Genomic DNA, 25,947 nt, shown 5'->3' on the forward strand with positions numbered 1-25,947 from the left:
AATATATATGTGTGCATAGCTGAATCACTGTGCTGTACACCAGAAAGTAACACAACACTGTAAACAGACTATAATAAAAAAAAGACACAATTTTAAACCCACATACACGCATGGTGCACGACTCTAAATCTAGCTGTATTTACCTATCTGTGTCCCAATAAGGGACAACGCTGCCACCTCCGACAGCCAGAGTCTCACCCCTACGATCCTCTGCTGAGAGCAACCTAGGGACATCCTGACCAGGATCAGTTTGGGGACCACAAATGAAAATCAATCACAACATTTTAAAATCATTTTTTAAACTTAGACAAAACTATCTAGATTGATCAACCATGGTATTCTCCATGCCTGCCTTGCAGTGATTAGATCTCCACAAACACACACACACCATGAACACAGAATATACACATCACACACACATACCACACACACACACACAGACACCATAAACACACACACACTATACACACGCATATACATACACCATAAACACACACAATATACACATCACACACACTATATACACATACACACACAATATACACACACACACCATAATACACACTCACCACACACATACACACAGACACCATAAACACACACTATCACACATACACATATACACAAAGAGGCACACATTTCTTTCCTTAAAGGACTGTGATTTAGTATCGTTAAACATTTTCAGAAGACGCGAGAAAGATGTCCAGACGCAAATGCGTTCGCGCACCAGGGCCCTCAGCTCCCGGGGCCCTCAGCTCGCGGGGCCTCAGCTCCCGGGGCCTCAGCTCGCGGGCCCTCAGCTCGCGGGGCCTCAGCTCGCAGGCCGTCTGAAGGCGGAAGCACTTACCCGCTGGAGTAAGTGCCACAGCGACTGCTCCGAGGTCCCGTCGCCTCCCAGCCCAGCGTCTCCTCTTCCTTACGTTTCACGCGAGGAAGCAGGCGAACGTGCTCCCTTCCCGACAGGACCACGCCCGACCGCACGCTCACGTCAGTGCAGACGCAGGCGGCGGCGGCAGTTCCACCCCGCTGTCCTGCCTGAGCTCCCCCCGCGCTGCTTGTGGAAACAAGGCGGTAAGCGAATTCCTCAAGGAGGGCACCCCGTCCACCAGCAAACGAAAGCCATTCAGAATTTTCTGGAGTGTGAGAACTGTTTCTCAAAGTATCCCGAGTTAGAGGTTGTTTTTTTTATAGTCTGATTTCTTTATGGTTCCGGGTTCTGAGGGTCCGCAGGATGGACACCGTGCTGATGTAACCGGTTGACCCTCATCACTCAGCCTGCTTACCGGCAGTCCGCCGGCCCTGACATCCATTTGTGACCGCAGTCACAGCCGCGGCACCTTGCAGTCACGGGCGGACAGGCACGGGTGGAAGCAAGTCTGCTGCCCGATGCGCGCGTTCCCAGCGAGGTCCGGCAGGACCGCACGCTGCCTTCTGCGCCGGCTCCTGCGGAAACGACGGCCCCGCCCCCCGCCTTTGTGCGCTTTGGGGGATGACTTCACTGCTTAAAATGGGCCCTGAACGTCACCCTGAAGAGCTCCGGGTGCTGCCGAGAGCAAGGACCAGAGCGCCCTGTGTCCGCTGCGCGTCACTCAGGCGCGCGTCACGGTGCCGCTGGCCCGAGTGAGGTCAACGTCACCCAGCGAACAAGGGACGTGCAGTCAGGTGTCTTCACACAGAAACACACATAGGGAAGGTTACGTGCTGTTCAGCTGATGAAGATGTTGTGACCCAAGGGTCACAGGAACCTAGGCCTGCTTCCACTACGACAAGGGTTCCACGTTCTTGACGGCTGTGGAGAAGCACCGCTCGCTGCAGGAGAAGACTGTCCCCAGGCCTCGGTCACCGCCCTGTGGCTCTGCCCCTGCGCACCCAGAGCTGCGTGAGGCCCCGCGGCACGCCGCGCTCTCCGCCCCGGAGGCCAGGGCCGCACCGCGTGTCCGGGTTAATTACGGACCTCGTCAGCGCCACCGCCTGACCAGCACTCGTCCGGCTGTGCAGAGGGACCCTCCTTTCCTCCCCCTCACCTGCCCGTCCCCACCGCGACACGTCATTACTGAGAACGGGGACGGCACGCCAGGGGACATTACCCTCAGGGAGACCCAAATTTGAATTATCTGGGTGACCCTGGGAACAATCAGTTGCAATTCGGACTCAAAGCCGCCTCGTTTCTAAAATGGGTGCCACACGGAAACGCTCACCACCTTGGCCGTGGCGGCGGCTTTACTGTTGTCTGTATCTATCAAAACTCATCAAATTTTACCTCCAAAATATGTGTAGTGTACTGAACAGGGATCATACCACAAAAAAGGTGTTAAAAATAAAATACAATAAAATTCCATGAAATAAAAATAAAAATAAAAAGGGAATCACAACAAACGGCCCTGGGGATTTCGGTCTGTATTTCTAGGAAAACATCCCCAAGTTGGGGGAAAAGTTACCAACAACAGGTCGTCCTGGGGGAGCTCCTCCCACATCTCCGTGCTGACCCCCCTTCTGGGTGAGACCTCCCGGACACCAGCGAGGGCATGCAGAGCCAGGTGTGAGAGCGACAGGAGAAGACGCGGATTTCCACCTGTGTTCTGAATTCAGAGCCACCAGGCCTGGAGCGGGCAGACTGGGGCGGTGAGACGGGAAGGGGGAAGGACCAGGACCCCAGCCCAAGTCACGCCGAGGAGGGCGGGCGCAGCCTCCCTGGTCTGAGACTTCTTAAAATTTTATCACTGACTGTGAATGAGCAATTAATTTAGTTACGATGCAACGATTTCCAAACACGTGTCTCAGGGCAGAAAGGTCCAAATCAACACACTTTCTACAAAAAAAAAATTCAGGAGATTTATCTATGTGGGAACCACAGCAGACTGTGTCCTCTGAGGTCTCATTTCTGGAGACACAACTGCTGGCCCTTGTGTGAACGCGCACCTGGGGCAGGTGTACCGAGCGGCCGTCAAGGGAACCGGAGGCCCGGGGGGAGAGCGTGGTCGATGTCCGCCTCCCACAACCCTCGGATACCCACGCCTGCCAGAAACGTGGCTCAGCATCTGGAATTATCTAGAGCATGGTCACAGCGATGGAGACGAAGAGTTGTGTATTTAAAACTAAAGGAGTTTTGATGGACATTTAAGCTGTTTCCATGTCTTGGCTATTGTAAATAGTGCTGCTATGAACATTGGGGTGCAGGTGTCTTTTTGAATTGAGGTTCCCTCTGCATATATACCCAGGAGTGGGATTGCTGGATCATATGGTAAGTCTATTTTTAGTCTTTTGAGGAATTTCCACACTGTTTTCCATAATGGCTGCATTAAACTACATTCTTACCAGCAGTGTAGGAGGGTTCCCTTTTCTCCACAGCCTCTCCAGCATTTATCGTTTGTGGAGTTTTGAATGATGGCCATTCTGACTGGTGTGAGGTGATGTCCATTGACAGAAGACTGGATAAGGAAGCTGTGGTATATTTATACAATTGAATACTACTCAGCCACAAAAAAGAATAAAATAATGTCATTTGCACCAACATGGATGTCCCTGGAGAATGTCATTCTAAGTGAAGTAAGCCAGAAAGAGAAAAAAAATACCATGTGACTCATATGTGGAATCTTAATAAAAAAATGAACTTATACATTAAACAGAAACAGACTCATAGACATAGAAAACAAACTGATGGTTCCCAGAGGGGAAGGGGTGGGAAGGGATAAACTGGGAGTTCAAGATTTGCAGATACTGACTGGTAAATATAAAATAGAGAACCAAGTTTATACTGTACAGCACAGGAAAATGTATTCGATATCTTGTAGTAACTTATGGTGAAAAAGAACATGAAAATGAATATATGTATCTTCATGTATGACTTCAGAACTCATTACAGTTAAAATGACAGTCATGATTTCCCCAAGCTAAGTTCAGAGTCCAATGCACACATAGGCACTGAGATTCTTGGACAATGATGTTAAGTTAAAAATCAAGACCAATTGGCAGATTTTGGTAACTAGTGCCTGAGAATGTGAAAACAAAATTTTAGTCCTTGTGTCTGCATTTAAGTTATTATTGGTTTTTTTTAATGGAGAGACTGGGGATTGAACCCAGGGCCTCGTGCACGCTAAGCACACACTCTACCACTGAACTCTACCTGCCCCCTCCACTCGCATTTAACTTACTGAAGAATTAGACCCTCCCCTCCCGGGTACGGGAGAACCCCAGTTCAGCATATGCTCAGGTGCCCCGGGACCAAGCGGCCCCTCGTCAGCAGGCTGGGGTTGTCAGCGGCCATGCGGACGGCCAGGGGGTGAGTAGACCTCCCGCACACGGACCAGCTCCCACACCCCTGCTGGGGGGAACCAGCTGCCGGGACTGTGCATGTCAGTCAATCTTACTGGTGTCACCAGGACCTGGGAAGAGTGTTGTGACCCAGGAACTGTGGAATCCCATTGAAATGCTGACCGGAACTTAGGAACCTGGCATTAAGGTTTCCATGCAACAATGAGGAGCTGTGGATGGAGGGAAGGGACTGAGCCAGGACCACAGGATCCCACAGCCCGAAAGGTCCTGGGAGCGGAGTCAACACCAGCTGTACGTTTCCTGCCGAGGACCTCGAGTTCTCAGGGCTTCCGACACCAGCGAGCCAGACTCTCTTGCTGCTTCACTGCCCGGACTCTGAAAGGGGCAGCAAAGGCAGGGATGGACATTTACAGAGAAACACCCAGCGCTGCTCCACGGGGGGTGCAGTTTTCTCCCCGTTGTCGGTGCTGCTGTGACTGCATCTTTCTACTGGCGACAACTGCACTGTGCCATCCTGTCTACGTCTTCAGAGAAATCACTGCAGAACAAGCCATCCCCACTCCCCGATCTCATCCACATAGAAAAGCCCAGAGTTCACACAGTGCTTTCAGGCTGTAGTCTAAGATATGCTGCTTGTTAGTAAAGTGGATGCAATCTAAGAGCCCACAGAACGTGAGGACATTTGTCCTCTCTCCTTTTGTAATCTTACAGGATGAGGTGCGCTGTTACACAGACAGTTACCCTCCATAAGACAGTGTTCTGCTTCAGTATAGAAAGTGCACTGTCCCAAGTATGGGTGGTGGCCACGTGACACTTGTGACGCTAACGGCCATTGCAAAGGCGAGAGAAACACCTGCCTCGCTGCACAGCCTGGACGCTCCCTGGCAGAGCTGGCTGGGACACGAGCCGCGCCTTGTCATTATCTTCTGCTGTCTCGAGGAGGGGGGGCGCCTCTGCTCTGGTCCTCCCCCTAGCCCTCCCCCGCATGTCTGGAGGAGCCCCCCTTTCTCCGTTCTGCTTCCCTCACTGTGTTGTTACACATCGCCCTGCTCACGGCAGAGAGGCCGAGCTGAACAAAGTGGGGGGGGACCCTCCAGACCCGGGAATTTCAAGTCGATTGGACTCAGAATGATACAGATCAAAAGACTCTAGGGACAAGGGGTGGGTACAGCTCAGGGGCAGAGCACATGCTTAGCATGCTTGAGGTCCTGGGTTTAATCCCCAGACCCTCCATTAAAAATAAATACATAAACCTAATTATCTCCCCCTTGAAAAAAAAGAAAAGAAAAGGAAAAGAAAAAGACCCCAGGGACACAGGAAGTGGGGGATAAGTGAGGTTAAATGTACCTGTAGTCCTTCGTGGGGAAGAAGGTAGGAGAACCCCTGGGGGCAACAGAGTGAAACGTGACTGAGCTTCCGGTTTGGAGAGAGGGTCTTGCACATCAGAGGCTCATGAGCGCGGGGGGCTCCAGGGCCGGGCGTGGGGGCAGCAGGGGCCCCTATGCGGACGCCCGCCAGCTCCCCGCCCCGTCACGGACGTGGGCCCAGGGGCGGGCACTGGCGTGGCCGCCTCTCCTCCGCGGCCGCTTCCCCACCCTCCCCACCCCGAGCCCTGTGAACGCCGCGTATGTTTCCCTTCTGTGACACGTCCCGCCCCCCGCACTGCTCGCCCACAGTGACAGTCTTGAAATAACCGTCAGTGAAATTCTGGAGATCCCCAAATTCCCAAAATCCAATTCTAAACAAGAAAAGGGGAATCTGGCTGCGTGCGTAGCTGTGAATGAACCTTGGGGTGAAGTTTAAGCAGCCAGCGCACTGCTGCTAAGACGCCTTCATGTAATTTGGCCCAGGCAGTGGACAAAGCGCTTCGCTTTGGGTTGGTGCCCATTTCAGTGATACTGATGAAGCCTGTGAAGCGAGACCCCCACAGTCCCAAAGGGGCCACAGGAAGCAAGAGGGGTGGGCTCTCTGCCATCCGAGGTAATGTGCTAAGCGAAGCGTGCTCTTCCACTTTGATGAACACCTCATTTAATTACAAGTAAACATTAGGAGATGTTTACTGTCAAATGATGTCAAAATGATGGTGCATGCAGGCCTGTTTTAGCGGAAGATATAGGACACTTGTGCTGTCGTGCCGTCCAGTTCAAGGCGCTGTGCTGGCGGCTGGGGGTTCGCAGCTGAATGAACCCGGCTGCTCATTCTCAGGAAGCATCTGTCCAGGGAGACAGATGAGAAGACACATCAAGATGCCGGACCGGGGCTTCTGCAGTGGTCCTTTGATGTCCCTGCGGGTTTTGGTCCAGACTTCACCCAAAGCATCGCGTTAATGAGCCAGCCTTTCCGGAAGGCAGGTCTGTGTCGGTGACCAGGTGTCACTGGGTCACTCCTTCATGTGGTTCTTCTTCTTCGGGGATGCCGACCTGACTTTCAGATCCAACGTTCGAGATGGTTTTGTGTCATTTTAAGGGAACTGAGCCTGACGTCCTGTGCCGACTACTGAGACCCTCAGGAAGGGGGATGTCCTGTCACAGTGGTGGCCGCAGAACATGGGGCCCTGCTGAACAGGGGCAGTTGGCCTCCCTGACTGGTCTCCAGCACCCAGGGTAAGTGGTGGGAGCTGGGCAGTTGAAACCATGAGGGTCCCGGGTCCCCTGTCCCCTGTCCTCCTCTCGAGGCCTCCTGACCACCGCTGGCCCCATGTGCCCTGCTTCTCGCCCTCCTACCTTGTTCTGTATCCTGACTAAAGGGAACCCCATCCAACAACCCCAGCCCAGCCCAGTTTCAACACGTTTCCTGCCTACCACGACTGGGGTACCACTTTTCCCCCTCCCATTTGCCACCCCAGAGAGAGGCTGCCCCAGCACCTGTCCCACTGGACTGACAAGTAAGAGGGGTGGTGTTAAATCCTTAAACTCAACAGACCCGAAATAAACTGACAACAGGCAATTTACATAGACTGGGGCTCAAAGCTTTAAGCTGTCTGTCTTCCCTCTGATCAGCGAAGACGCTCCTTCCAAGCTGGGGTAACAAAAACAGACATCCTGGGACCCTGGAAACTTCCCACGGAAGGGCTTGTAAGGCAGAACTTGAACCCAGTCCTTAATCACAGCTCATGATCACTGCAGTGCATCCTGTCCACTTAATTTAATAACCCCCCTTTGTTTTGGAAATGGAGGTTCCCAGTAAAGGAGAGCTGGGCCACATGCCACACGGCCCCAGGGTGGTGTTGAGGGCAAAGGAGACCCACGCGCTGAAGGGTGCAGAGCCCCCTTCTCCCGGGCTGCGCCTTGGGGCTGGGCTGGGCTCCGAAGCCCGGGCGGGATTCCTTGACGGGCGCACTTGGAGTGGCGACACCAGCATCCTTGTTTACACGCCGCAAAACCGTCTCCTGGGCTGCATCCCCATGCCTTGGCCTGACTTCCCTTTTTGTGTTTTAGTGCAAACTTCCCTACATCCAGGCTGGTCTCAGCTTCTTTCTCTCTCTGGCAAAAGCCTCGTGTGCCTTCGGCCCTGAACATACTGGACGTTTCAGTCTAGCGCGAGCAGCTCCGGGGGCTGGGCGACTGGACAAGCTGTCGGCCTCCTGGTACTTGGAAGACCTGTGGAGGACGGTTCTCAGGCCTCACCAGCTTCTAGAGTCCAGGCTTCTGAGTTCTTACTCCACAGCCTACACTTAGTGTATTTCGCTTTTTTTTTTTTTTAAGAAAGTGATTTTTTTCCCTTCCATCCATTCACAATGGTTTTTCCTGAATTACCAGTTTGTAAACAGTAATGATCAGACTTTCTAAGCTGATGTACCGTATCGTTCCTGCACGGCAACCTGGCATGATCAGACTCACGTCAATAGCTCAGGCTGCAAAACTGGACGATAACACTCTGCCGTTAGCCCAGTAACAACTCGATTAAATACACGGAATGGTTACGTAACACAGTGAACGTGGGAAGCTAATAATGTCAGACCAAAACCGTCTTCCTCTTTCAACATGTGGAATTTAATCTTTCCTCTTTAATTTGAAGGAAAAATGAGAATTAGATTATCATGAAAAGATGCATGAAGTGAAACCCTTTGTGGTGACCTCACAGTTTAAAACATCCCCGAGTAACGGCTGAGAACAGTCATTCCTCTCCTGACTAACTGGAAACGTACTTCCTTTGGATTATTTCTCACTGTTCAGGGTTTGACACTGGAAGAAGAAAGTCATTTTTACAGCATCAAATGTTTTTATCAGATGCCTGGGGACTGTGAAAGACCACAGAGCTCTCACTGCATGAATCACACCCATTTCCCTAACTGCAGCGCAAGTCTCCAGGTTTCACCACTGGGATTTGGGGACTGCATTCAAATACTAAAAGTCTATTATTTCTGGGAACTACTATGTATTTATTTTTTAAAAATTGAGCAATAGCACCATAGAGATTTAGATAGATTGTACAGGTCTGTATAGATCTTAAGGTAAATTTGTCCAAATGCATACTTTTACAGAAAAGAAAATCAAAGCCCAGAGAAATTGAGGAAGCTGCCCCGGCCACAGGATGGTTAAAAGCAACACCATAACTGCAAATTAATCAGTGAATGTGCATAAACATTACTAGGCAGTAGGAACCAAGGTGACGAATTGTTTTCTTGAGTTCTACGTGGCTAAACCTACTCAGATGACACAATGTGATTCTACAAAGTGGTGAGACCCGGGAGGCAGGCAAGGCAAGGGGAACTAAGACCGATGAACACCTACCATGTGCCCAGTGTTGTACTGGGCACTTGGCAAGCTTTGCTTTATTCAGTTATCCCAGGAACTCTAAAAGGTGCTCATTGAAATGACTGCAGTGTAGGGAAAAAAAATCACAAGCTTTAGCATCAGACAGCTTGGCTTGAAATGCTGTCCCCACCACTCACTGATTGTGTGGTTTTAGACATTATTTAATTCTCTTATCTTCACTTTCCCTATTTGTAGAACGAGGATCACAGTGTTACCTTAGAGGGTGTTTTTGAGAATTATATCAATAAGTCATACAAAGTATCTATTAGAGCAGTTTCATTTCAGAGAAGGTCTGTTCAGTTAGACATCACCCTTATCACCACCATCACATCATCATCATAACCAGTTATCCCCACCACTGCCATCATCATATCAGCACAGTCAACATCACAGCACCACCATCACATTATTTTCATCATCACCCCCATCATCTTCACCATCTTCACCATCATCACCACCATCACCATTGTCATCTTCATCATGATCACCATCATCAACACCATCACCACTGCCATCTTCATCATGATCACCATCATCACCACCATCACCACTGCCATCTTCATCATGATCACCATCATCACCATCACCATTGTCATCTTCATCATGATCACCATCATCACCACCATCACCACTGTCATCTTCATCATGATCACCATCATCACCACCATCACCATTGTCATCTTCATCATGATCACCATCATCACCACCATCACCATTGTCATCTTCATCATGATCACCATCATCACCACCATCACCATTGTCATCTTCATCATGATCACCATCATCACCACCATTACCACTGTCATCTTCATCATGATCACCATCATCACCACCACCATCACAGAAAGCAACTCGGGCCCTCTTCACTCTATGCCGGGCAGCATGCTATCTTTGGATAATACAATTTGCATCTTCACAATAACCCTACTAGACAAATTTTGTTTTTTCTGATTTTCAAATGGAAATAGGCTTAAAGAGGTTGTTAACTTGCCCAAAGTAACAGCTAATTAGAGGTTGAATAAGGATTAAACCCAGATCTTTGTGACTTTGAAGCTTATGTTCTTAACCACCATGTGACACCAGAGAACAGAGTTCTGGCTTAAAGGGTGCTTCTCTGCCCTAGCACAAAGTAAGACTCTAGAGTTTGAAAACTGGCTTTTATGCAGGGCATGTTTGGGTTTCTTCATTAGTAAATGCATCATATATAATGAGACTTGGGGATGCTTGAACTCAGTGCAGATACACCCACAGACAGACCTTGGTTTGCTTTCTTGCACTTCACAGATGTTGCATTTTTAACAAATGAAAAGTTTGTAGCAATCTTGCATCGAGCACGTCTGTTGGAGCCATTTTTCCAACAGCATTCATTCATTTCATGTCTCTGTGTCACATTTTGGTAATTCTTGTAATATTTCTAACTTTTTCATTATTATTAGATGTGTTACAGTGACCTGTAATCAGTGACCTCTGATGTGATGACCATGACTCACTGAAGGCTCAGGTGATGGTTAGTGTTTTTTAGCAATAAAGTATCTTAAATTAAAGTAAGTATTTTTTAGACACAATGCTGTTGAAGCTCAGCAGGTGACAGTCTAGGGCAAACATCACTTCTGTGTGCACTGAGGAGCCATGGAGTTGGTGTGACTAGTTTTTGTGCTGACTTTTTATTGAGGTGAAACTGAAGCCATAGTATCTCTTGAGGTCTGCCTGTTAATAACACAGCTCAACCTCCTCGAAAAAACCAGTTTTCAGCACAACATAACTTTAATAAGCCTTAATTATGTCAAAGAGCAGGGCCTCTAGCTGGTCATGCAAGTTGTTTTCTTTATTCTTTATTAAATCTTATAGCACACGCCTTCCTAACAGTCCCCACAGACCTCCAAAATCAGAGCGTCACGGCCTGTGTGGAGAGCCACAAGCACCAGGCCTGCAGCTGGCACGGGGCGGGGCTGTGGGAGGGGTGCAGAAATAGACGAGCCGTCAGGAATTAACGACACACCCACGTACACTGGAAACCGACCAGTCCCGCTGCCACGTGGGCTCACGTCTCACTGTTTCCTACCATCCGATCTTCCAAAGCCACAAGCTCGTGGGAGGATGATCCAGCTTCTGTCTTTGAGGGGATGATTACTCAGATTTTTCACCCCCAAACAGCTATGGAAGGAGAAATTGCTTGTATATAAAAAGAATTAAATCCGCTCTGATCGGCTTCTTCCTCATGACCTTGAAGGTGAGGACGTTGTCCTGGTAAGAGGAAAACACGCTGCTTTACTTACGAGCGGATCGACCCCTTCCCCTCGAGTCGACCCGCTCTGTCACGTGACAGCCTCTGTTCCAGGCACCCTTGCCCTTCCAGTCGCCTTCCTCCTGCAACAGACAGCAGCTGCTAGGAAGGCGCAGGGGCCGGTTGCTGCTTCTAGGCCGTCTGTTTCTCACCAGCATCAGGACACCTTTCCGTAAGCGGCTTCCTGTGTTTGCCTGACTCCTTCCCCGGCTGGAAGGAGCTTCCGGAATGGCCGTGCTGCGGGCCATGCCGCGGGGCTCCTGGCGGTGCCTCCCGCCGCGCGAGCAGGCTGCTGGGCCCGGCGAGTCAGGGGGGGTTTCCCACTGTTGTAACCGAGCCAAACAGAAACTCTCGTAAACCACTATTTCCCCGTTGCTCCCCAGACCTTAGCCGTGTTAAACCACAAGGACATGCTGAGACCATAAGCAGGGCTCCAGGAAAGCAACTGAAGATATTTAGTCCAAAATCAGAAAGATGGCATCACCACCTGCAACCGTGATGTTGGACCCCAGGAAAGCGACTTCTCTGACTGGGCCCTGTGTCAGCTTAACCTGTAGGGTTTTTGTTGTTGTTGTTTTCTTGAGCTTCACTTGTTATCTTTTTAACATATTTTAAACAGAGCATTGGCTTTCCCTCTTCATGGCCCCAAACTAGTCATATCAGTTTGCAGGAGCTGCTGTACATAACAACGTACCACAGGCGGGGCGGAAGTTTACCTTCTCACAGCTCTGGGCGCTGGAGCCCAAGGTCCAGGCGTCAGCAGGCCTGTGTCCCCCCGAGGGCCCCCTCCCTGGCTTGCAGGCGGCCACCTTCACGCTGTGTCCTCACGTGGTCCTAGCTCTGCCAGCCTCCCGCTGGCTGTCTAATTTCTTCTTCTGTAAGGACATCATCCCCATTGAATCATGGCCCACCTTAATGGCCTGATTTGAACGTAGTCCCCCCTTTACAGCCCCTATCTCAGATTACAGCCACAGGCTGAGGGACACAATTGAGCCCACACCACCATTTCTCTCACAGCCACCCACATGGAGGAAAACTGGCCCTCCATCCACTTAGCTGCTGGCTGCAGGGGGAGCCTAGCGACCCTGGATTTACACTCTCTTCACATTTCACACCCAACCTGTGAGTACATTCTGCAGCCTCCTATGTCAAAATATGTCCTGAGTCTGGCTCTCTCTCCTTCCTTCGCTCCATGCCCCCTTTAACTTCGCTCACATCTACCATGTGGTCCAAGCCCCCATCACCGCGCCCCTCCCTGGTCACCGCCTATAGACTGTTCCCCACATACAAACAAAACGGCCTTTTTAAAAACATGAATCAGATCATGACAAACCCTGGCTCAAAATGACCCAGTGGCACTTAGACTAAAACCCTGACCCTCACCATGAACTCCGGGGCCCCGCGAGGTGTGGCCCCCGCCCGTCCACGTCCCCTCACACAGTCTCCCCTCCTCTGCTCCACCCCGCTTCACAGACCTTTGGGCTGTCTCCAGACATCCCAGAATCTTCACATTTGATGCTTCCTCGGCCTGGACCAGTTCCCAGACCTGTTCCCCACTCCACGCGGGCCACATCACATTCGAATGTTGGTTCCATAGAGAAGGGTCCCCGGCCGCCAGCTCTGAAAGAGCCCCTTCCCCCACCAGCCACGCTTCCTTCCCCGCTCACTCTGCTTCCTCTTTCCTGTTGACGCGCCCGTATTCCGACTTGAAGTTATGTGGTTTATTTCCTTGTTTTGTGGTTGTTTGTTTCCTCTGCCAAGATATCAACTCCTCAGGGTGGGTACTTTGCCCTCCATGTTCACGGCCACATCCTCAGCTGTGGACAGTGTCTGGCACTCAGCAGGAACTCAATAAATCCTGTTCAATGGGACATGGACAGGATGGGCTGGAAGAGACAGCGTGATGGCATGAAGTCTGGAAATACGCACCCCTGGGGTGCAGACTCCACAGATGCTCACACTTCTGAACACACTCCTCTACAGTGACACCCCTCAGTGCTACCAGTGGGCACTCCAGCTCTGCTCAAATCGACCTGTTCGACCTCATTTCCTATTTGTCCCCAGGGAGGATCCCTCTTCCGTCCCTCCTCCTCTTCCCCACCGCACGGCCCACCACTCCTGTCACTTTGCTTACAGCATTTCTTCAAGAACCGCCTCCTGCAAGAAAACTTCCCGGACTGACCTCCCTGATCCCCACCCCGGTGAGCACACACACATTCAGTTTGATGCTCGGTAATTCAGGATTTCTTCTTTACCCATATTTCATTCTGAAGGAGACTGTAAACTCCTCAGACGGAGGACCCACGTGTGATCAATTCTGTTAAGATGCTTGTTTGGAAAACATGACTTTGTTTCCGTGTAATTGATGTGTCAGGGAACCATCGGACCCTAATGCTGATTTCACATCTGCTTACGTGTGACTCGTCTGTGAGCAGCATGGGTGAGTGGCGAGGACAGCACGCGGCTGAATCGAGGCTGCAGGGCACACAACACACCCACACCCACCCTCGAATGGCGCCGCCACCCCGTCTGCCGCCGGTCATGGGCCGGGAGGCCCTCCCACCCGTAACTTGTGTCCAGCTGTCCCTCTGACTTCAGGTAATGCCCTTTCCACGCCTCCACCATGACGCACAAACTACCACCCTTCCAGCGCCCACGTCCCCAAACCAGCTCCAGGTCCTTCCCAGGGCGCAGTACCGTGGATCCCAGTGTGTCGGTAGTCCTTCACCACAGCACATGCGTCACCTGTGCTGCCACCTTCACCAGGCTCCTGTCCTTTCCTTACGTGTCACCGGCAGGGTATTTGAGCACTCTGTCCACAACCCCATTTGCCCCATAAACCCTGGGGCTATTATTGTGGGTTTTGCATAATGCGCTGACATTTAGGGATGCGCATTATTTGTTACTGTGCAACGTCTGCGCATTTCTTGACCACATGCTCGCGTCCCATGTGCTTTGAGGGAAAGAGCATCATCAGACACTTGTGACTGAACACTTACTAATTTAGGTCAAAAACACTCGGAGGTGATTCTGTTCACTCACACTGTCCTGTACCACGCATCTGTGGCCTTTGCTATTTCTTGTAATGCATGATACAAAAAATCTTTGAAATAATAGGTAACACGCCCATCTCCCTGCATCCAAGCCTGTCCCCTGACCTGCCCTCTCGCTGCTGGACCTCGGTTACATTCAAGTTCTGTGATGACTCAGCTTTGCGATTTGGGTGGGTGGCCTACCTCTTGCTCAGTCTCTGTTCTCTCCTTTCTCGAACGGGTATGTTAAAGACAGAGACTGCATCGTTAGGAAAATGAAACAAGATTTATATTAAAGCAATTGAGCATCGAATTTATCATTTCACTGCGTTTCCCTGCAACATGATCTGCGTTTACGTGGAAGCTGGAGGAGTCGCCTGGATAGATGACAAAAGTGGGGCTGTCCCCGACCATGGTCTGTCTCTGCCCTTAACCCCTTTCCAACCCCCTATTGTTCTAAGTTCCACTTTTGCCCAGTCACATGTGTAATTTCCAGCGATGCCTTGACTTCTCAGCCTTTAAAACAGCTGCATTAGGAATAACACATACATATAATAAATAATAAATACCTATATGCAATATACTGTGCATTAAAAAAATTACATACATGTACCATTCATTGTTTCTAAGAACAGTTTGGAGTTTTAGCTTTTTAAACTTATGTAGTTATCAAAGGAATAAAGCCAGCCGCAATGAGACATGTTGTCAAGGGGTTTGCCATTTAATATTTGTTCTTGGGAACAAAGGAGAGAAAAAGCTAAGACTCAAGAAAACAAATGGATCGGGTTGATGTTGAGGATCTCTGCAAACCAAGGGCAACCAAACAAGGTCACTACCGCTTTGCCATTTACACTGCTGAACTACAAGAGCCATCCAGCCATGCTTGGCTTCCTTACTCGTGTGGCGGGAATTACCACCTCGTACCTGACTCGCCGCCTTCCCCATTTGAGCTAGGCGTTGACTGTGAGTGTTCCGAACGGGAGATGTGCTTTGTGAGGACAGACAGGGTGAGTGCATGCCACCTTGGGCAGAGGACATGATGCTGGAGGGGAGGGGTGTGACCGGAGGGAGGGGCGTGGCCGGGGAGGGGCGTGGCTGGGGCCTGGCCAGGTGCCAATAGAGAAGACTCATTAGCAGGTGTGAGAATATCTTCAGGTATATTCTGTTAAAGAAATAAGAGGAACATAGGAACATTTCATGCCTCACTGTGAAGCCTGGCGTTTTCTAAACACACCTGACCTCCCTCAAGTGAGGCCGGGGAGGAAATATGGTGGCAATTCTGGGCTGGAACGCACCCTAACGTCCCACCAGAACCTCACAAAACCTTGCTACACGGAGTGACTGACTGGGGGTTAGCAAGTACTCGTTAGGGGAAAACCACCGAGAATCCAGATTCTACTTTCTCTTCTCTCCACCACGATGACTCTGACGGGGTTTACCACGAAGCCACAGCCTCACTCTTTCTTTCTGTCATTCTGTTTCTTTACATGTCTGCCATCTGAGCTGATAGAAAAAGTAAATGCAGGAGCGAAGGGGAGGCAAAGCCACAGGGCCAAACCCCAACTCTGCACGGACTCCTCGGAATTCGGCATGAAGACACGTGGGTGAGCCCGGGTTCAAGACCCAAGGTCTTGGGAGGAAACGCGTCCTCCAGGTCGCCACCCCTGCACCAGGCAGGCAGACTGGTCATCTCCCGTCACAGCGCCCAGTGCCCGCCCGCCCCACGGCCGCAATGTAACACACCCAGCGCGGAGCCACCCTCCGCTGAGCCACGGCTCGTGCCAGCGCGTGGCCCGGCGCCCTTACGGAGAGGATCGATGTTTTACATACATACAGGAAGGTAATGAAACCTTCCTGCTAATCAAGATAAATTATTACCACTCTTGGACTTTTTAAAAACTAGTCCAATCATTTACTCCATAAATTGGGCCTCGTAATTCATCAGGAAGTGATTTCTCTTCCTGTAGTCAGACTTTAATTACACTATGTTGGAGTCCAGGGCAGAATATGTCTTCCCTTTATCAATTCTTAGATCTCAGACACAATGACAGGTTTGCTGAAGCCTTACAAGATAACACGGTAGGTCATAAAGCATTTGGTGCTTTCCACAATATGTTTTCATGTATTTATGTCACGTGCTCCTCAGGGAAACTGGTAAAGAGAGCTGATAAGACCATCCCGATTTTGCAGGTGGTGAAGCAAACACGGAGAAGTTAAGAGGAGTAGCATCATCCCGCAAGCTTTTGTCAGGGAGAGAAACCAGGTGTTCTGATTCATGTGACGATCTATTTTTTGGGGTATTATTGTAAGTGTAAAAAAAACCCTATCATGTTGTCTCTTAAGTGAAAGCATCAGGAGACAGAATGTTCAAGTACCGTGCTGTGCAAATTCTGGAAACATCTGGTTTTTGCTCTGTGGCGGGATGGAACAGGCACGCTCTAGTCAGGGAGGGCAGGGGGAAGATAAAAAGAAAGGAAAGGCTGAGGGGTCGGCTTTCTTCCCAGAGGACGTGGGAGGTGGGAGATGAGGTGTCCCCAGCCCCAGCGGATGCGGGATGCAGGCCTGTGCAGCGCTCAGACAGCCGCCCTGTCCTCTCCCTGCTTCCTGCAGGTCTGGGGAGTGGCTCCACCTCCCGAAACTCACATTTCACTGGCTCGCTCTTTCCCCACCTTGGGGTATTTCATCTAAGTCAACCTTCGTATAGTTCTAACTGTCTGACTCTCTTCTCTGGTGTAATCATAAGACCTCAGCGCATTTCACACGGCCCCGGGAAGATGGACTTCAGCTTCCAGAATCTGACCCCAGCTCCTCCTTTGTGACACGGAGGTGGGAGGTCACTCAGGCACCAGCGGCGCCACCTGGTCCATCCGGCAGCCCCTCCTGCGCCTGGCACCCCACGCGCCTCTCCCTCCGCCACCGGCACGGACGCGTTGTCGGGAGCGAACCGCGAGTACAGATCTTCCTTCCTGTGCTGGCACCGTCAGGAATTGTCACGCATCCACCGTTTTTCGGTCCACATCGTTCTCTGAATCATTCTCCTTGTCTATAGATTTGCAGGGACCTGTTCCCTCTTCCTTAATGATGCATTCCTCCCCCGCGCACCCCGCTCCCTTTAGCTCCCAGCATCCCCACTCTCCTGCCTTTGAATCTTTCTGCAGAGCCTGGCCTCAGACGCACTCCAGCCCACACTCGATGAAATGTGCGAGTTATGTTCCCTCACTCCTTGAAGCTTTTTGTTGTTTGTTTTAACTCCTACTCCAGTGAAATGTGACCATTTCCCCTCTGCTCCCTGCTCTCAGGTCTCCTAAGCGGGCCCTCGGCACTAACACACACACATCCGGCAAGCCCTGCGTCCGTCCTCGGACCCGCTCGTTAAACGAAGAATCTACCCTATCCCTGACCACACAGCCAAAGGCAGCATCTTATGCAGTTGGTTCCACGTCATTTTCCCCTCTTTGATTTTTCTTAGACCCGGGTGCAGCCACTGTTGGCTCCATTCAGGACAGGCGGGGACACTTGCCATCACTTTGCAGGTTTCAAAGGACAAGCTAAGCCTCTGATTAAACCCACCTCTCACCACACCTGCCACGCCTGCAGCGTCGGTGAGACTCTTTCGATTTGGCCTTGTGACAGCAAAAATGAAAAAAGCAAACCAAAACTTAAAAGGACTCCTCAGCCTCAGGTGAGGTCAGGGCACAGATACAGCCTCCGCGGCGCGATGCTGAGATGACTTAGCCACAGGCAAAGCTCTGTCACCTGGCCAGTTTCCTCAACCTCCCAACCCTGTTTCTCCCCGTGGAATGGGGATCGTGAGAGCTGCTGGGAAGGGCTGTTGTAAGGAATGACGGCGATGAGAGACGAACACACCTGGAGCGTTGTTCTCTGTGCAGCAGGCACGTCATCACTGTTGTCATTGTACCATCAACGTCATCGATTTTTATTATCAACGTGGCTTACAAATGGGTATTCGAGTCATATACATTTCTAGCAAAGGGCACAAATTTTTTCAAATAATGATAAACATCAAATCATTTCTAACTCTAGAAGAGTGTGCCAAGGCGAGGTTTAAAGCAGTATCGCCGTTTTAGGCTAGTGTGTTGGTAGCCGGCATGGAGTCTCACCTGGTTAGTTTGCATCCCCTTCCTGCTTGTGGGACTTCCTTACTTGCCCTCCCCTGCAGGTGGCGAGGGTGGGGGGGAGGTGCTGGGCGGCTGCGCCATACCGTCTCCCCTCGCCTGTGTGTGTGTTTCCTCCCATCCAGTTATTCATCAGAGTGGAAGCATGAAGCGTTACATCAGTGACATCCCGCCCTCAGAGCAGTCTCTCCCAGGAAGCCCTGAAAAACCGCTTCCCTTTCTTTTCACAGTCAACTAACTCATCTGCAAAGAAAAATGCAACTATTACTTTTTTTTCTTGGCAGAAAATGGTTGCTCTGGAAACCCACTGGTCCTGCCTCGTCAGTCCCACCATCCCTGGAGCTTATGGCACATGCATGGGCTCACTCTGCACAGAATGTTTGAGGCTATCTCACCAGTTTCTCCCGAAAGCCCCCTCACCCCATCCTCTTCCAGTTACTCCCGCATCAGCTTTCAATCTGGCTTCCTTCCTGCTAGAGATTTGCTAAAGTTTTATCCTATTGCCAGGTTATTTTGATTCTGGCAGATTAAAACCTGCCCAAAAGGGAAAGGGTTTTCAATGAGCTTTCAGGTGGCCTTTCCCCGGGAGCTGAGGCTTTTATAATCATGTCTGCGGACATGTGGGCTTCAAGAGCAGCTCTGACGGGGGCTGCAGTGCCTCTGCCCAGCTGGACGCGGAGCTGGCTTGGCAAGTGGGATTGGTTCCAGGTGGGGGACCCTTACCTCTCCAACTGGCTTGGATAGTCTCAGGGCATGCATCTAAGTCTTACTTTCATGCAGTTTTTAAAAAAAATCTGTTATAACCCCTCAATGCTAAAAAGAAGAAGAAGTCTCCTGCTTTGACGAGATGGCAACAAAGGGCCAGGAGTGGTTTCAGTGAACTCTGTTCACACGCCACGGACAGGACGGCGGGGTGTGTGTGTGTTGGGGGGTTGTCGGCAGAATGGGGTTTGTGGGAAGAGGACTCTCTGGGTGTGGGAAATAGGAGCGGACGTTGTCTATAGAGAAGTTCAAGCATAATAGATCCGACGAAGGGTTGCTGGGACTTGCACAGACCACAGACCAGCAATTCTAAGCAACAGGAGGGGTCAAGCGCCCCTCTCTGTCTGGGCAGGCTGCTCCCCTCTGTCCCCAGACCTGCTTCACCACCAAATGGAAGGAATTTTACCAAAGCTTAACTTCATCTTGGACATCCTTACTCCATTCCCAACACACACACACACACACACACACACACACACACACACACGACTGTGAAATACAAGGGCCTTGACTTTCAATTTAACTGGGGTAGATAAATCTGCTCACCCTGATAAGGACCAAATCCAATAAAACCTGTTAGCTGCCATTTCCACTTTTACCCAGGAATAAGCCCCCCTGGAGCGATGGGCCAATGCCAGGCTGGACACTGGAAGCAGCGGCTTATGTATATTTTACATCACAAGCATTCTCGTTCTTACTGGAACCACACGATCTCCACCTCCTGTCTCCGGGAGCCCTACCGAGCTCCCAGCCTGATCAGCGGTCATCTCGGAACCTCCTGGAGCCTGGCTCTTCCCTCGCCCGCCCCTTCCTCCATCACCCCCAGAGCACCACCTCCTGAACCATCTGTAGGTTTCCCTATGAAATAAACAGCTCTTGTGAAACATCTGCCTGATAATCTGGGCAGAAACCTCTCCCGCTCTCTAGGTCTTCCTCCTTTGCTGCCGGCAGGCTTCCTGCAGCTCAACTTTAGACGAAGGGAAGAGGGACAGACAAGAAGTTGCAGCCTTCCTGCAGAAAGGCAGGTTCTCACAAGTTACTCTAACTTACTCCGAAAAACACCTTGTGTAATTATGCCCACCAACAAACAGAGGCTCAGACTGGTAATGCACGTCCTTCAGTCCACCCACTCTGTGAGCCTGGTCGGAGTCTGAGCACCCCCAAAGCTGCCTCTCCATGTGCTGTCAGGGCAAGTTTGTGTGACTGACACAGCGTGAGGCCAAAGGAACGGAGACGTCAGAGTTTGGAGCAGAGGAAGGTTTACTGTGGGGCCAAGCAAGGAGGACAGGACGGCTCTTGCCCAAGAAAACCCCGAGGGGCTTCCGCAAAGCGGATTTAGAGGCCAGGTAAGGGAGGGGGTGTCAGGTACGTGATCAACTCGTGCGCAACCTCTGGTTGGTTGATGTTGAGGGAACAGGGTGGCCGACACCATCAACCCTGAGGCGCCAGAAGGTCTGGGACCACGTGCTCTGGGATCATAAAGTAGTTAATTTTTTCCCTTTACTGGTGGTTTTCAGCATCTGAAACACCAAGGAAATAAACACGAGATACTATGAGCTGGGTCCCTCAGAGAGGAGCTGCAGCAGAGGATGTGGGGGGGCTGTCCCGGGAGGCCCCCTGGGGTCCTGCTGGGTCACAGAGGCTCCTGGAGCAGTTCTTCCAGCGTCCAGGCTTCAGACCTGCAGGACGCATGTGCTGGCTGGCGGACCTCAGGCGCTCACCGCCCGCCGCCGCCCTCACCCTCTTTCACGCTGCCTCTCCCTGCCTTTCCCCTCCTTCACCTCCTGTCCCTTCCTTCGTCTTGGCAAAGACCTCTTCCAGTCAAGAGACTCATTTTTCCTTTCTGCAGGGTGGAAGCCACCAGGGAAGACTGCACTTAGAGACAGACGTGTTTTCCATTAAATAAAGCTGTCTGAGTTCATCTTCGGGAAAGGCATTTCTTTCTAACTGGGGAGAAACTGCCGTTTTTCTGGAGCTCCCGCACAGGATCGGAAAGAGGGAAGAGATCCATTTGTCTCCAACCTGAATTCACAGGCAGAGAAGGAAGCCAACAGAGCCCTTGTCAAAAGCCTGTGATATACACTCTCCGGGCAACCCCGTTAGCCTGCCCTGAGCCAGCAAGCACAGCCCACGGCCTCCCCATCGCGACCCAGGCTCCAGCCGTCAACACAGCAGCTGGCTCGGTTTCTTTAGAGGCGATCGCCCGAGACACGAGAGCTAGGGCTCTTACTCCAGACTGCCCCCTGGAGGACACCAGGTAAAACTCTGGGGGTCCACAAACTTTCTGAAACCACACGCAGACTTCTGTGAGTGCGCGTGTGCTCAGAACGCATCTGTGGACAGCGCCTGGCGTTCCCAAGATTCTCCAGTAGCTGTGACGCACCTCCCATGGGTCTGGAAGAATGGACCCAGGCTGGGTCACACGGAAGCCCCTCCTCCTCTGCTAAGGCAGACACAAACAAACCCTGGGACCACAGACACAGGATCTCATAGAAGCTGAAGAAGATACTCAGCAAGGAATCAGGATTCTCTGACACTTAAATTTCCTCAACTGCCTCAGAGGGAGGGAGGCGCCCCGGATGCTGGCAGAAGCAGTTACTTGTGCAGCTTCTCCGTTGTCGGGTAATCTCTGAAAGAGCAACCTGATGATCTCCCTGGCTAACAGTCTCTCTGGGCTGATTAATAGGTTAATTGCTGTTTTCCAGTCTCTAGGCTGCTTTCCTACAGAAAAGTTTGCTTTGGTTTCCAAAAATGAACAGTGTGCTTGTCTTTGATGCCCCAAACCAGAAAATGGCCCCTTCTGACACGGCTGAGGAAAGAAAGTCTCGTTTCTGAGCTCACGCTCTGTTCTGGATGAACATTATAATCTGAGAGAGTAACAGACCACAGCTTACCATCCTTACGGGCTTCACCACGGGTTTTCAACACCCTTGGGGACCCCAGATGCCCATCGTTGAATCAGAGTGTCTTTGATGACAAGGAAAGATGGAGGGGACACATTTCAAAGCAAAAAATGAAGTCAGTGTGGTAGGTGTTGAATTTTCCTGGACTCAAACACAAACAAAAAGAAACGACCCAATTGCAGACAACCCAATCGCAAGACAGGTGAAAGATCTGAATGGATTCTTCAACAAAGGTACCTGCGTGGTTCTACTCTAGCATCAGAGTGACCCAGCTTTGTCATTAATGTGCTCACAGAGTGAAGGCTCAAATCAGGACATGCCCCCTGTTTTCCACTGAGATGAAAGTTAGATACAACAAAACGCACAGCTCTTAAGTACACGTGTCATTGAGTTTTGACAAATGTATAACTTATTTGGGTATATATAGTCCAAAGTATACAATCAAATCAAAACGTAGGACACTTTCATCATCGCCCAAATTTCTTTTGTTTCTCCTGCCAAGTCAGTTCCACGCTAACTCTCTTACAATGTTGTGTTCATTTCTGGTATATACCAGAGTGATTCAGCTGTACACAGTGATTCAGTTACTCGGTTATATACTTTTTCCTTATAGGTTATTACAAGATACTGAATATAGCTCCTTGTGCTGTACAATAGGGCCTTGTTGTTTATCTATTTTATGTATAGTAGTGTGTATCTGTTAATCCCCAACTCCCAATTTATCCCTTCCTGCCCCCTTTCCCCTTTGGTAACCAAGTTTGTTTTCTATGTCTGTGAGTGAGTCTGTTTCTGTTTTGTAAATAAGTTCATTTGTATCACTTTTTTAAATTCCACATATAAGTGATATCATATATTTGTCTTTCTCTATCTGACTTCACTTAGCATGATCATCTCTAGGTCCATCCATGTTGCTGCAAATGGCATGATTTCATTCTCTTTTTAATGGCTGAGTAATATTTCACTGTATAAATACACCACATCTTCTTTATCCAGTCATCTGTCAATGGACATTTAGGCTGTCTCTCACTGTTCTTGACCTTCACAGACACTGAATTAGGAGCATATACCTTTTTGTCTGGCTTCATGCATGTCAGACATGAGGTTCATTTCTGACACTCATCCTCACTGCAGTATGCACTGGATGCGCAGTCTTGAATATTGTTCACAAATAGTTCATTGTATGAATACAGCACAACTTATGCTTCCACTGTCTTCTGGAAAGATATGTGAGTTCTTTCCAGTTTGAGGGTACTATGAATAAGACTGCTCTAGACATTCCCATTCAAGTCTTTTGAAGGACCTATGTTTTCAGTGCTATTGGGTCAACACCTAGGAGTGCCACAGACTGCAGGTGGGAGCCACACACTTTGCTTTATAAGAAACTCGCAATCTGTTCCCCAAGAAGCCACACCATTTGTATACTTCCACCAACAATGCACAGGAGTCTGCGTCACTTCACATACTGCTAACTTCTGCTGTTGTCACTCATGATTATGGGAACTCCAGTGGGTAGTGAAATGGTATCTCAACATGGTTTTAACAGCCACTTCTTAATAACTAATGATAATGAACATCATTCCATGTGCTTATTAACCATTTATGTCTCTTCTTTTGTAAAGTGCCTATTCAAATCTCCTATCCACTTTTAATGATTGATTTGTAGGCATTTTTATGTACTGCAGATGCACGTCCTTTGTTAGATATACGGAACTGAACACCACTTTCCCAGTCTGTTACTGGACTGCTCACTTTCTTAACAATGTCTTTGCTGAGCAGAAATTTTTATTTTGATGAAATCCAATTGATTGATTTTTATGGGTTTTTTTTTTATTCCTACCTCTGAAGGCTTTAGTAACTCCAAAGTTATGGTGTTTCCCATGATTCTATATGCATCATCATTTTAACTTTCATGGTTAGGCATATGACACACCTAAAACTGATTACTGTTTATGCTGAGAGGTAGGGGTTAAAGCCACCTTTGGCCATAATTGGTTGTACACGCATGTATCTAATTTTGGATTCTCCACAAATAAGTTCCACTTTCTTTGTGCTAACACCACACTCTATTGCTGTAACTCTATGCTAATCTTGAAAACAGCTAATAGGAATTTTTAAAATATGTACTTCTTTTTCCCAGTTGTCTCAGCTATTCTAGGTCCTTGGAATTCCTACACTTGTCAGCTTCTACTCTCTGGTTGAAATTTTCATTGAGCTTTTGTTAAATCCATAAATCAGTCTGGGATAACAGACATTTTAGCATTATTGATTCTTCTCATTTATGTAAAGTTGTCTCTATTATTTGTCAGTTTTCTATTTTATTATTTTTAATGTATTATTTCCATCTTTCTACTTAACTTGAGGTTCATTTGCACTTTTTCTGATTTCCTGAAGGAGATTTAGATTATTGATTTTATCAACTTTTTTTCTAATATAAACCTTTAAAGCTATAAATTTCCCACCAAGCACTACTTTAGCTACATACCTAAAGCTTTGATATATATGTTTTTATTGTCATTTAGCTTAAAATATTTAATAAATTTAAATAAAATTTAAAGGGAGTATTATTTATTTTCTAAACATTTTGCACTTTTAAGAAATATCTTATTGGTTTTGATTTCTAATTTAATTGTCTGTGGTCAAAGAATATGCTCTATAAGATTTAATCTTTTGATTTCTTTAAAGACATGTGATGGCTCCACACAATGTGAATTCTACTTGTACTTTAAAAGAATGTTTATTCTGTGGTGGTTGGGCTATGTTCTATAAATGGCAGTTAGAGCTAGATAACTAATAATGTACCTGAAATTATGCCTAATTATTCTATCCACTACTGAACAAGGGATGTTAAAATCTCCAACAATTTGTGGATTTATCCACTGATCCTTTTAATTCTATCAGCTTTTGACTTCATGTACTTTAAAACTTTGTTGCTTGATACATGCACGTTTATTATTCTTATGCCTTCCTGTTAAGCTAACAGTTTTATTATTATCAAATATCTGTCTTGGTCTTCAGTAATATTCTCTGTCCTGAACTCTACCTTGTCTGATATTAATATAGACACAGCCACTGTTTTATGTTTACTGTTTTCAAGGTGTATTTTCTACCATTCTCTCCTGTTCAAAGTGAATCCCTTGTTGATAGTATATTGTTAGGTCTTGATTTTTTTAAAAATCCAGTATGATAATATCTATCTTTCAATCGGGGTGTTTAATCCATCTGCGTTTAATGTAATTATTGGTAAGTTTAGTTGTACGTTTACCATCTAGATATATTCCTGTGTTCTGTTCAGTATTTGTTTCTCTGTTTCTTCTTTTCTGCTTTCTTTGGCGTTGATCAAATGTTTCTGGTATTCCACTTCTAATGCCCTATTGGCTTTATGGGCATACCTCTTTGTATTATTTTTTTGTTTGTTCCTTCATGGATTACAATGTGCATCCTCATTTTACCAGTCTGTATAAAGTCAATATTACACCAATTCACATTATAATTTTTTAACAATTTAACTCCGTTTAATTCCATATCCTTTATGCTATAATTGCCATACATTTTATAGTCAGTTACCTTTTGAGGAAATCAAGAGACAAGCCACATATTGTGTTCTATATTTTCTCACATATTTACTAGTTTGATGTCTTCATTTCATCCTGCAAATAGTTTTCTGGCCTCATTTTCCATGAACCTGAAAACTTCCTGTGATATACCAGGTAGGGTGAGTCTGCTGGCTCCCAATTCTCTCAGTTTTCATTTCTATTTTACACTCAATGTCGAAGGATATTTTTGCTTGAGATAGGATTTAGG

General features: G+C 48.7%; 1 protein-coding gene across 2 annotated transcripts in view; it reads right to left on the bottom strand.

The window, feature by feature from the left end:
* DPP6 (dipeptidyl peptidase like 6) overlaps window positions 1-25,947 on the bottom strand; it is an 837,334-nt gene that overhangs the window by 435,613 nt on the left and 375,774 nt on the right. The window contains exon 1 of one of the 2 annotated variants that reach the window (XM_072964105.1): window positions 1,284-1,388. The exons of the other annotated variant lie outside the window; for it this stretch is intronic. Within the exon in view, the coding sequence (XP_072820206.1) occupies window positions 1,284-1,310 (27 nt within the window). The 5' untranslated portion in view covers window positions 1,311-1,388. Of the gene's footprint in view, window positions 1-1,283; window positions 1,389-25,947 lie in introns of those variants that run through there. 2 annotated transcript variants of the gene reach the window in all.

The sequence above is a fragment of the Vicugna pacos genome, chromosome 7, assembly GCF_048564905.1.
Source record: "Vicugna pacos chromosome 7, VicPac4, whole genome shotgun sequence".
In the NCBI taxonomy this organism is placed as follows: Eukaryota; Metazoa; Chordata; class Mammalia; order Artiodactyla; family Camelidae; genus Vicugna; species Vicugna pacos.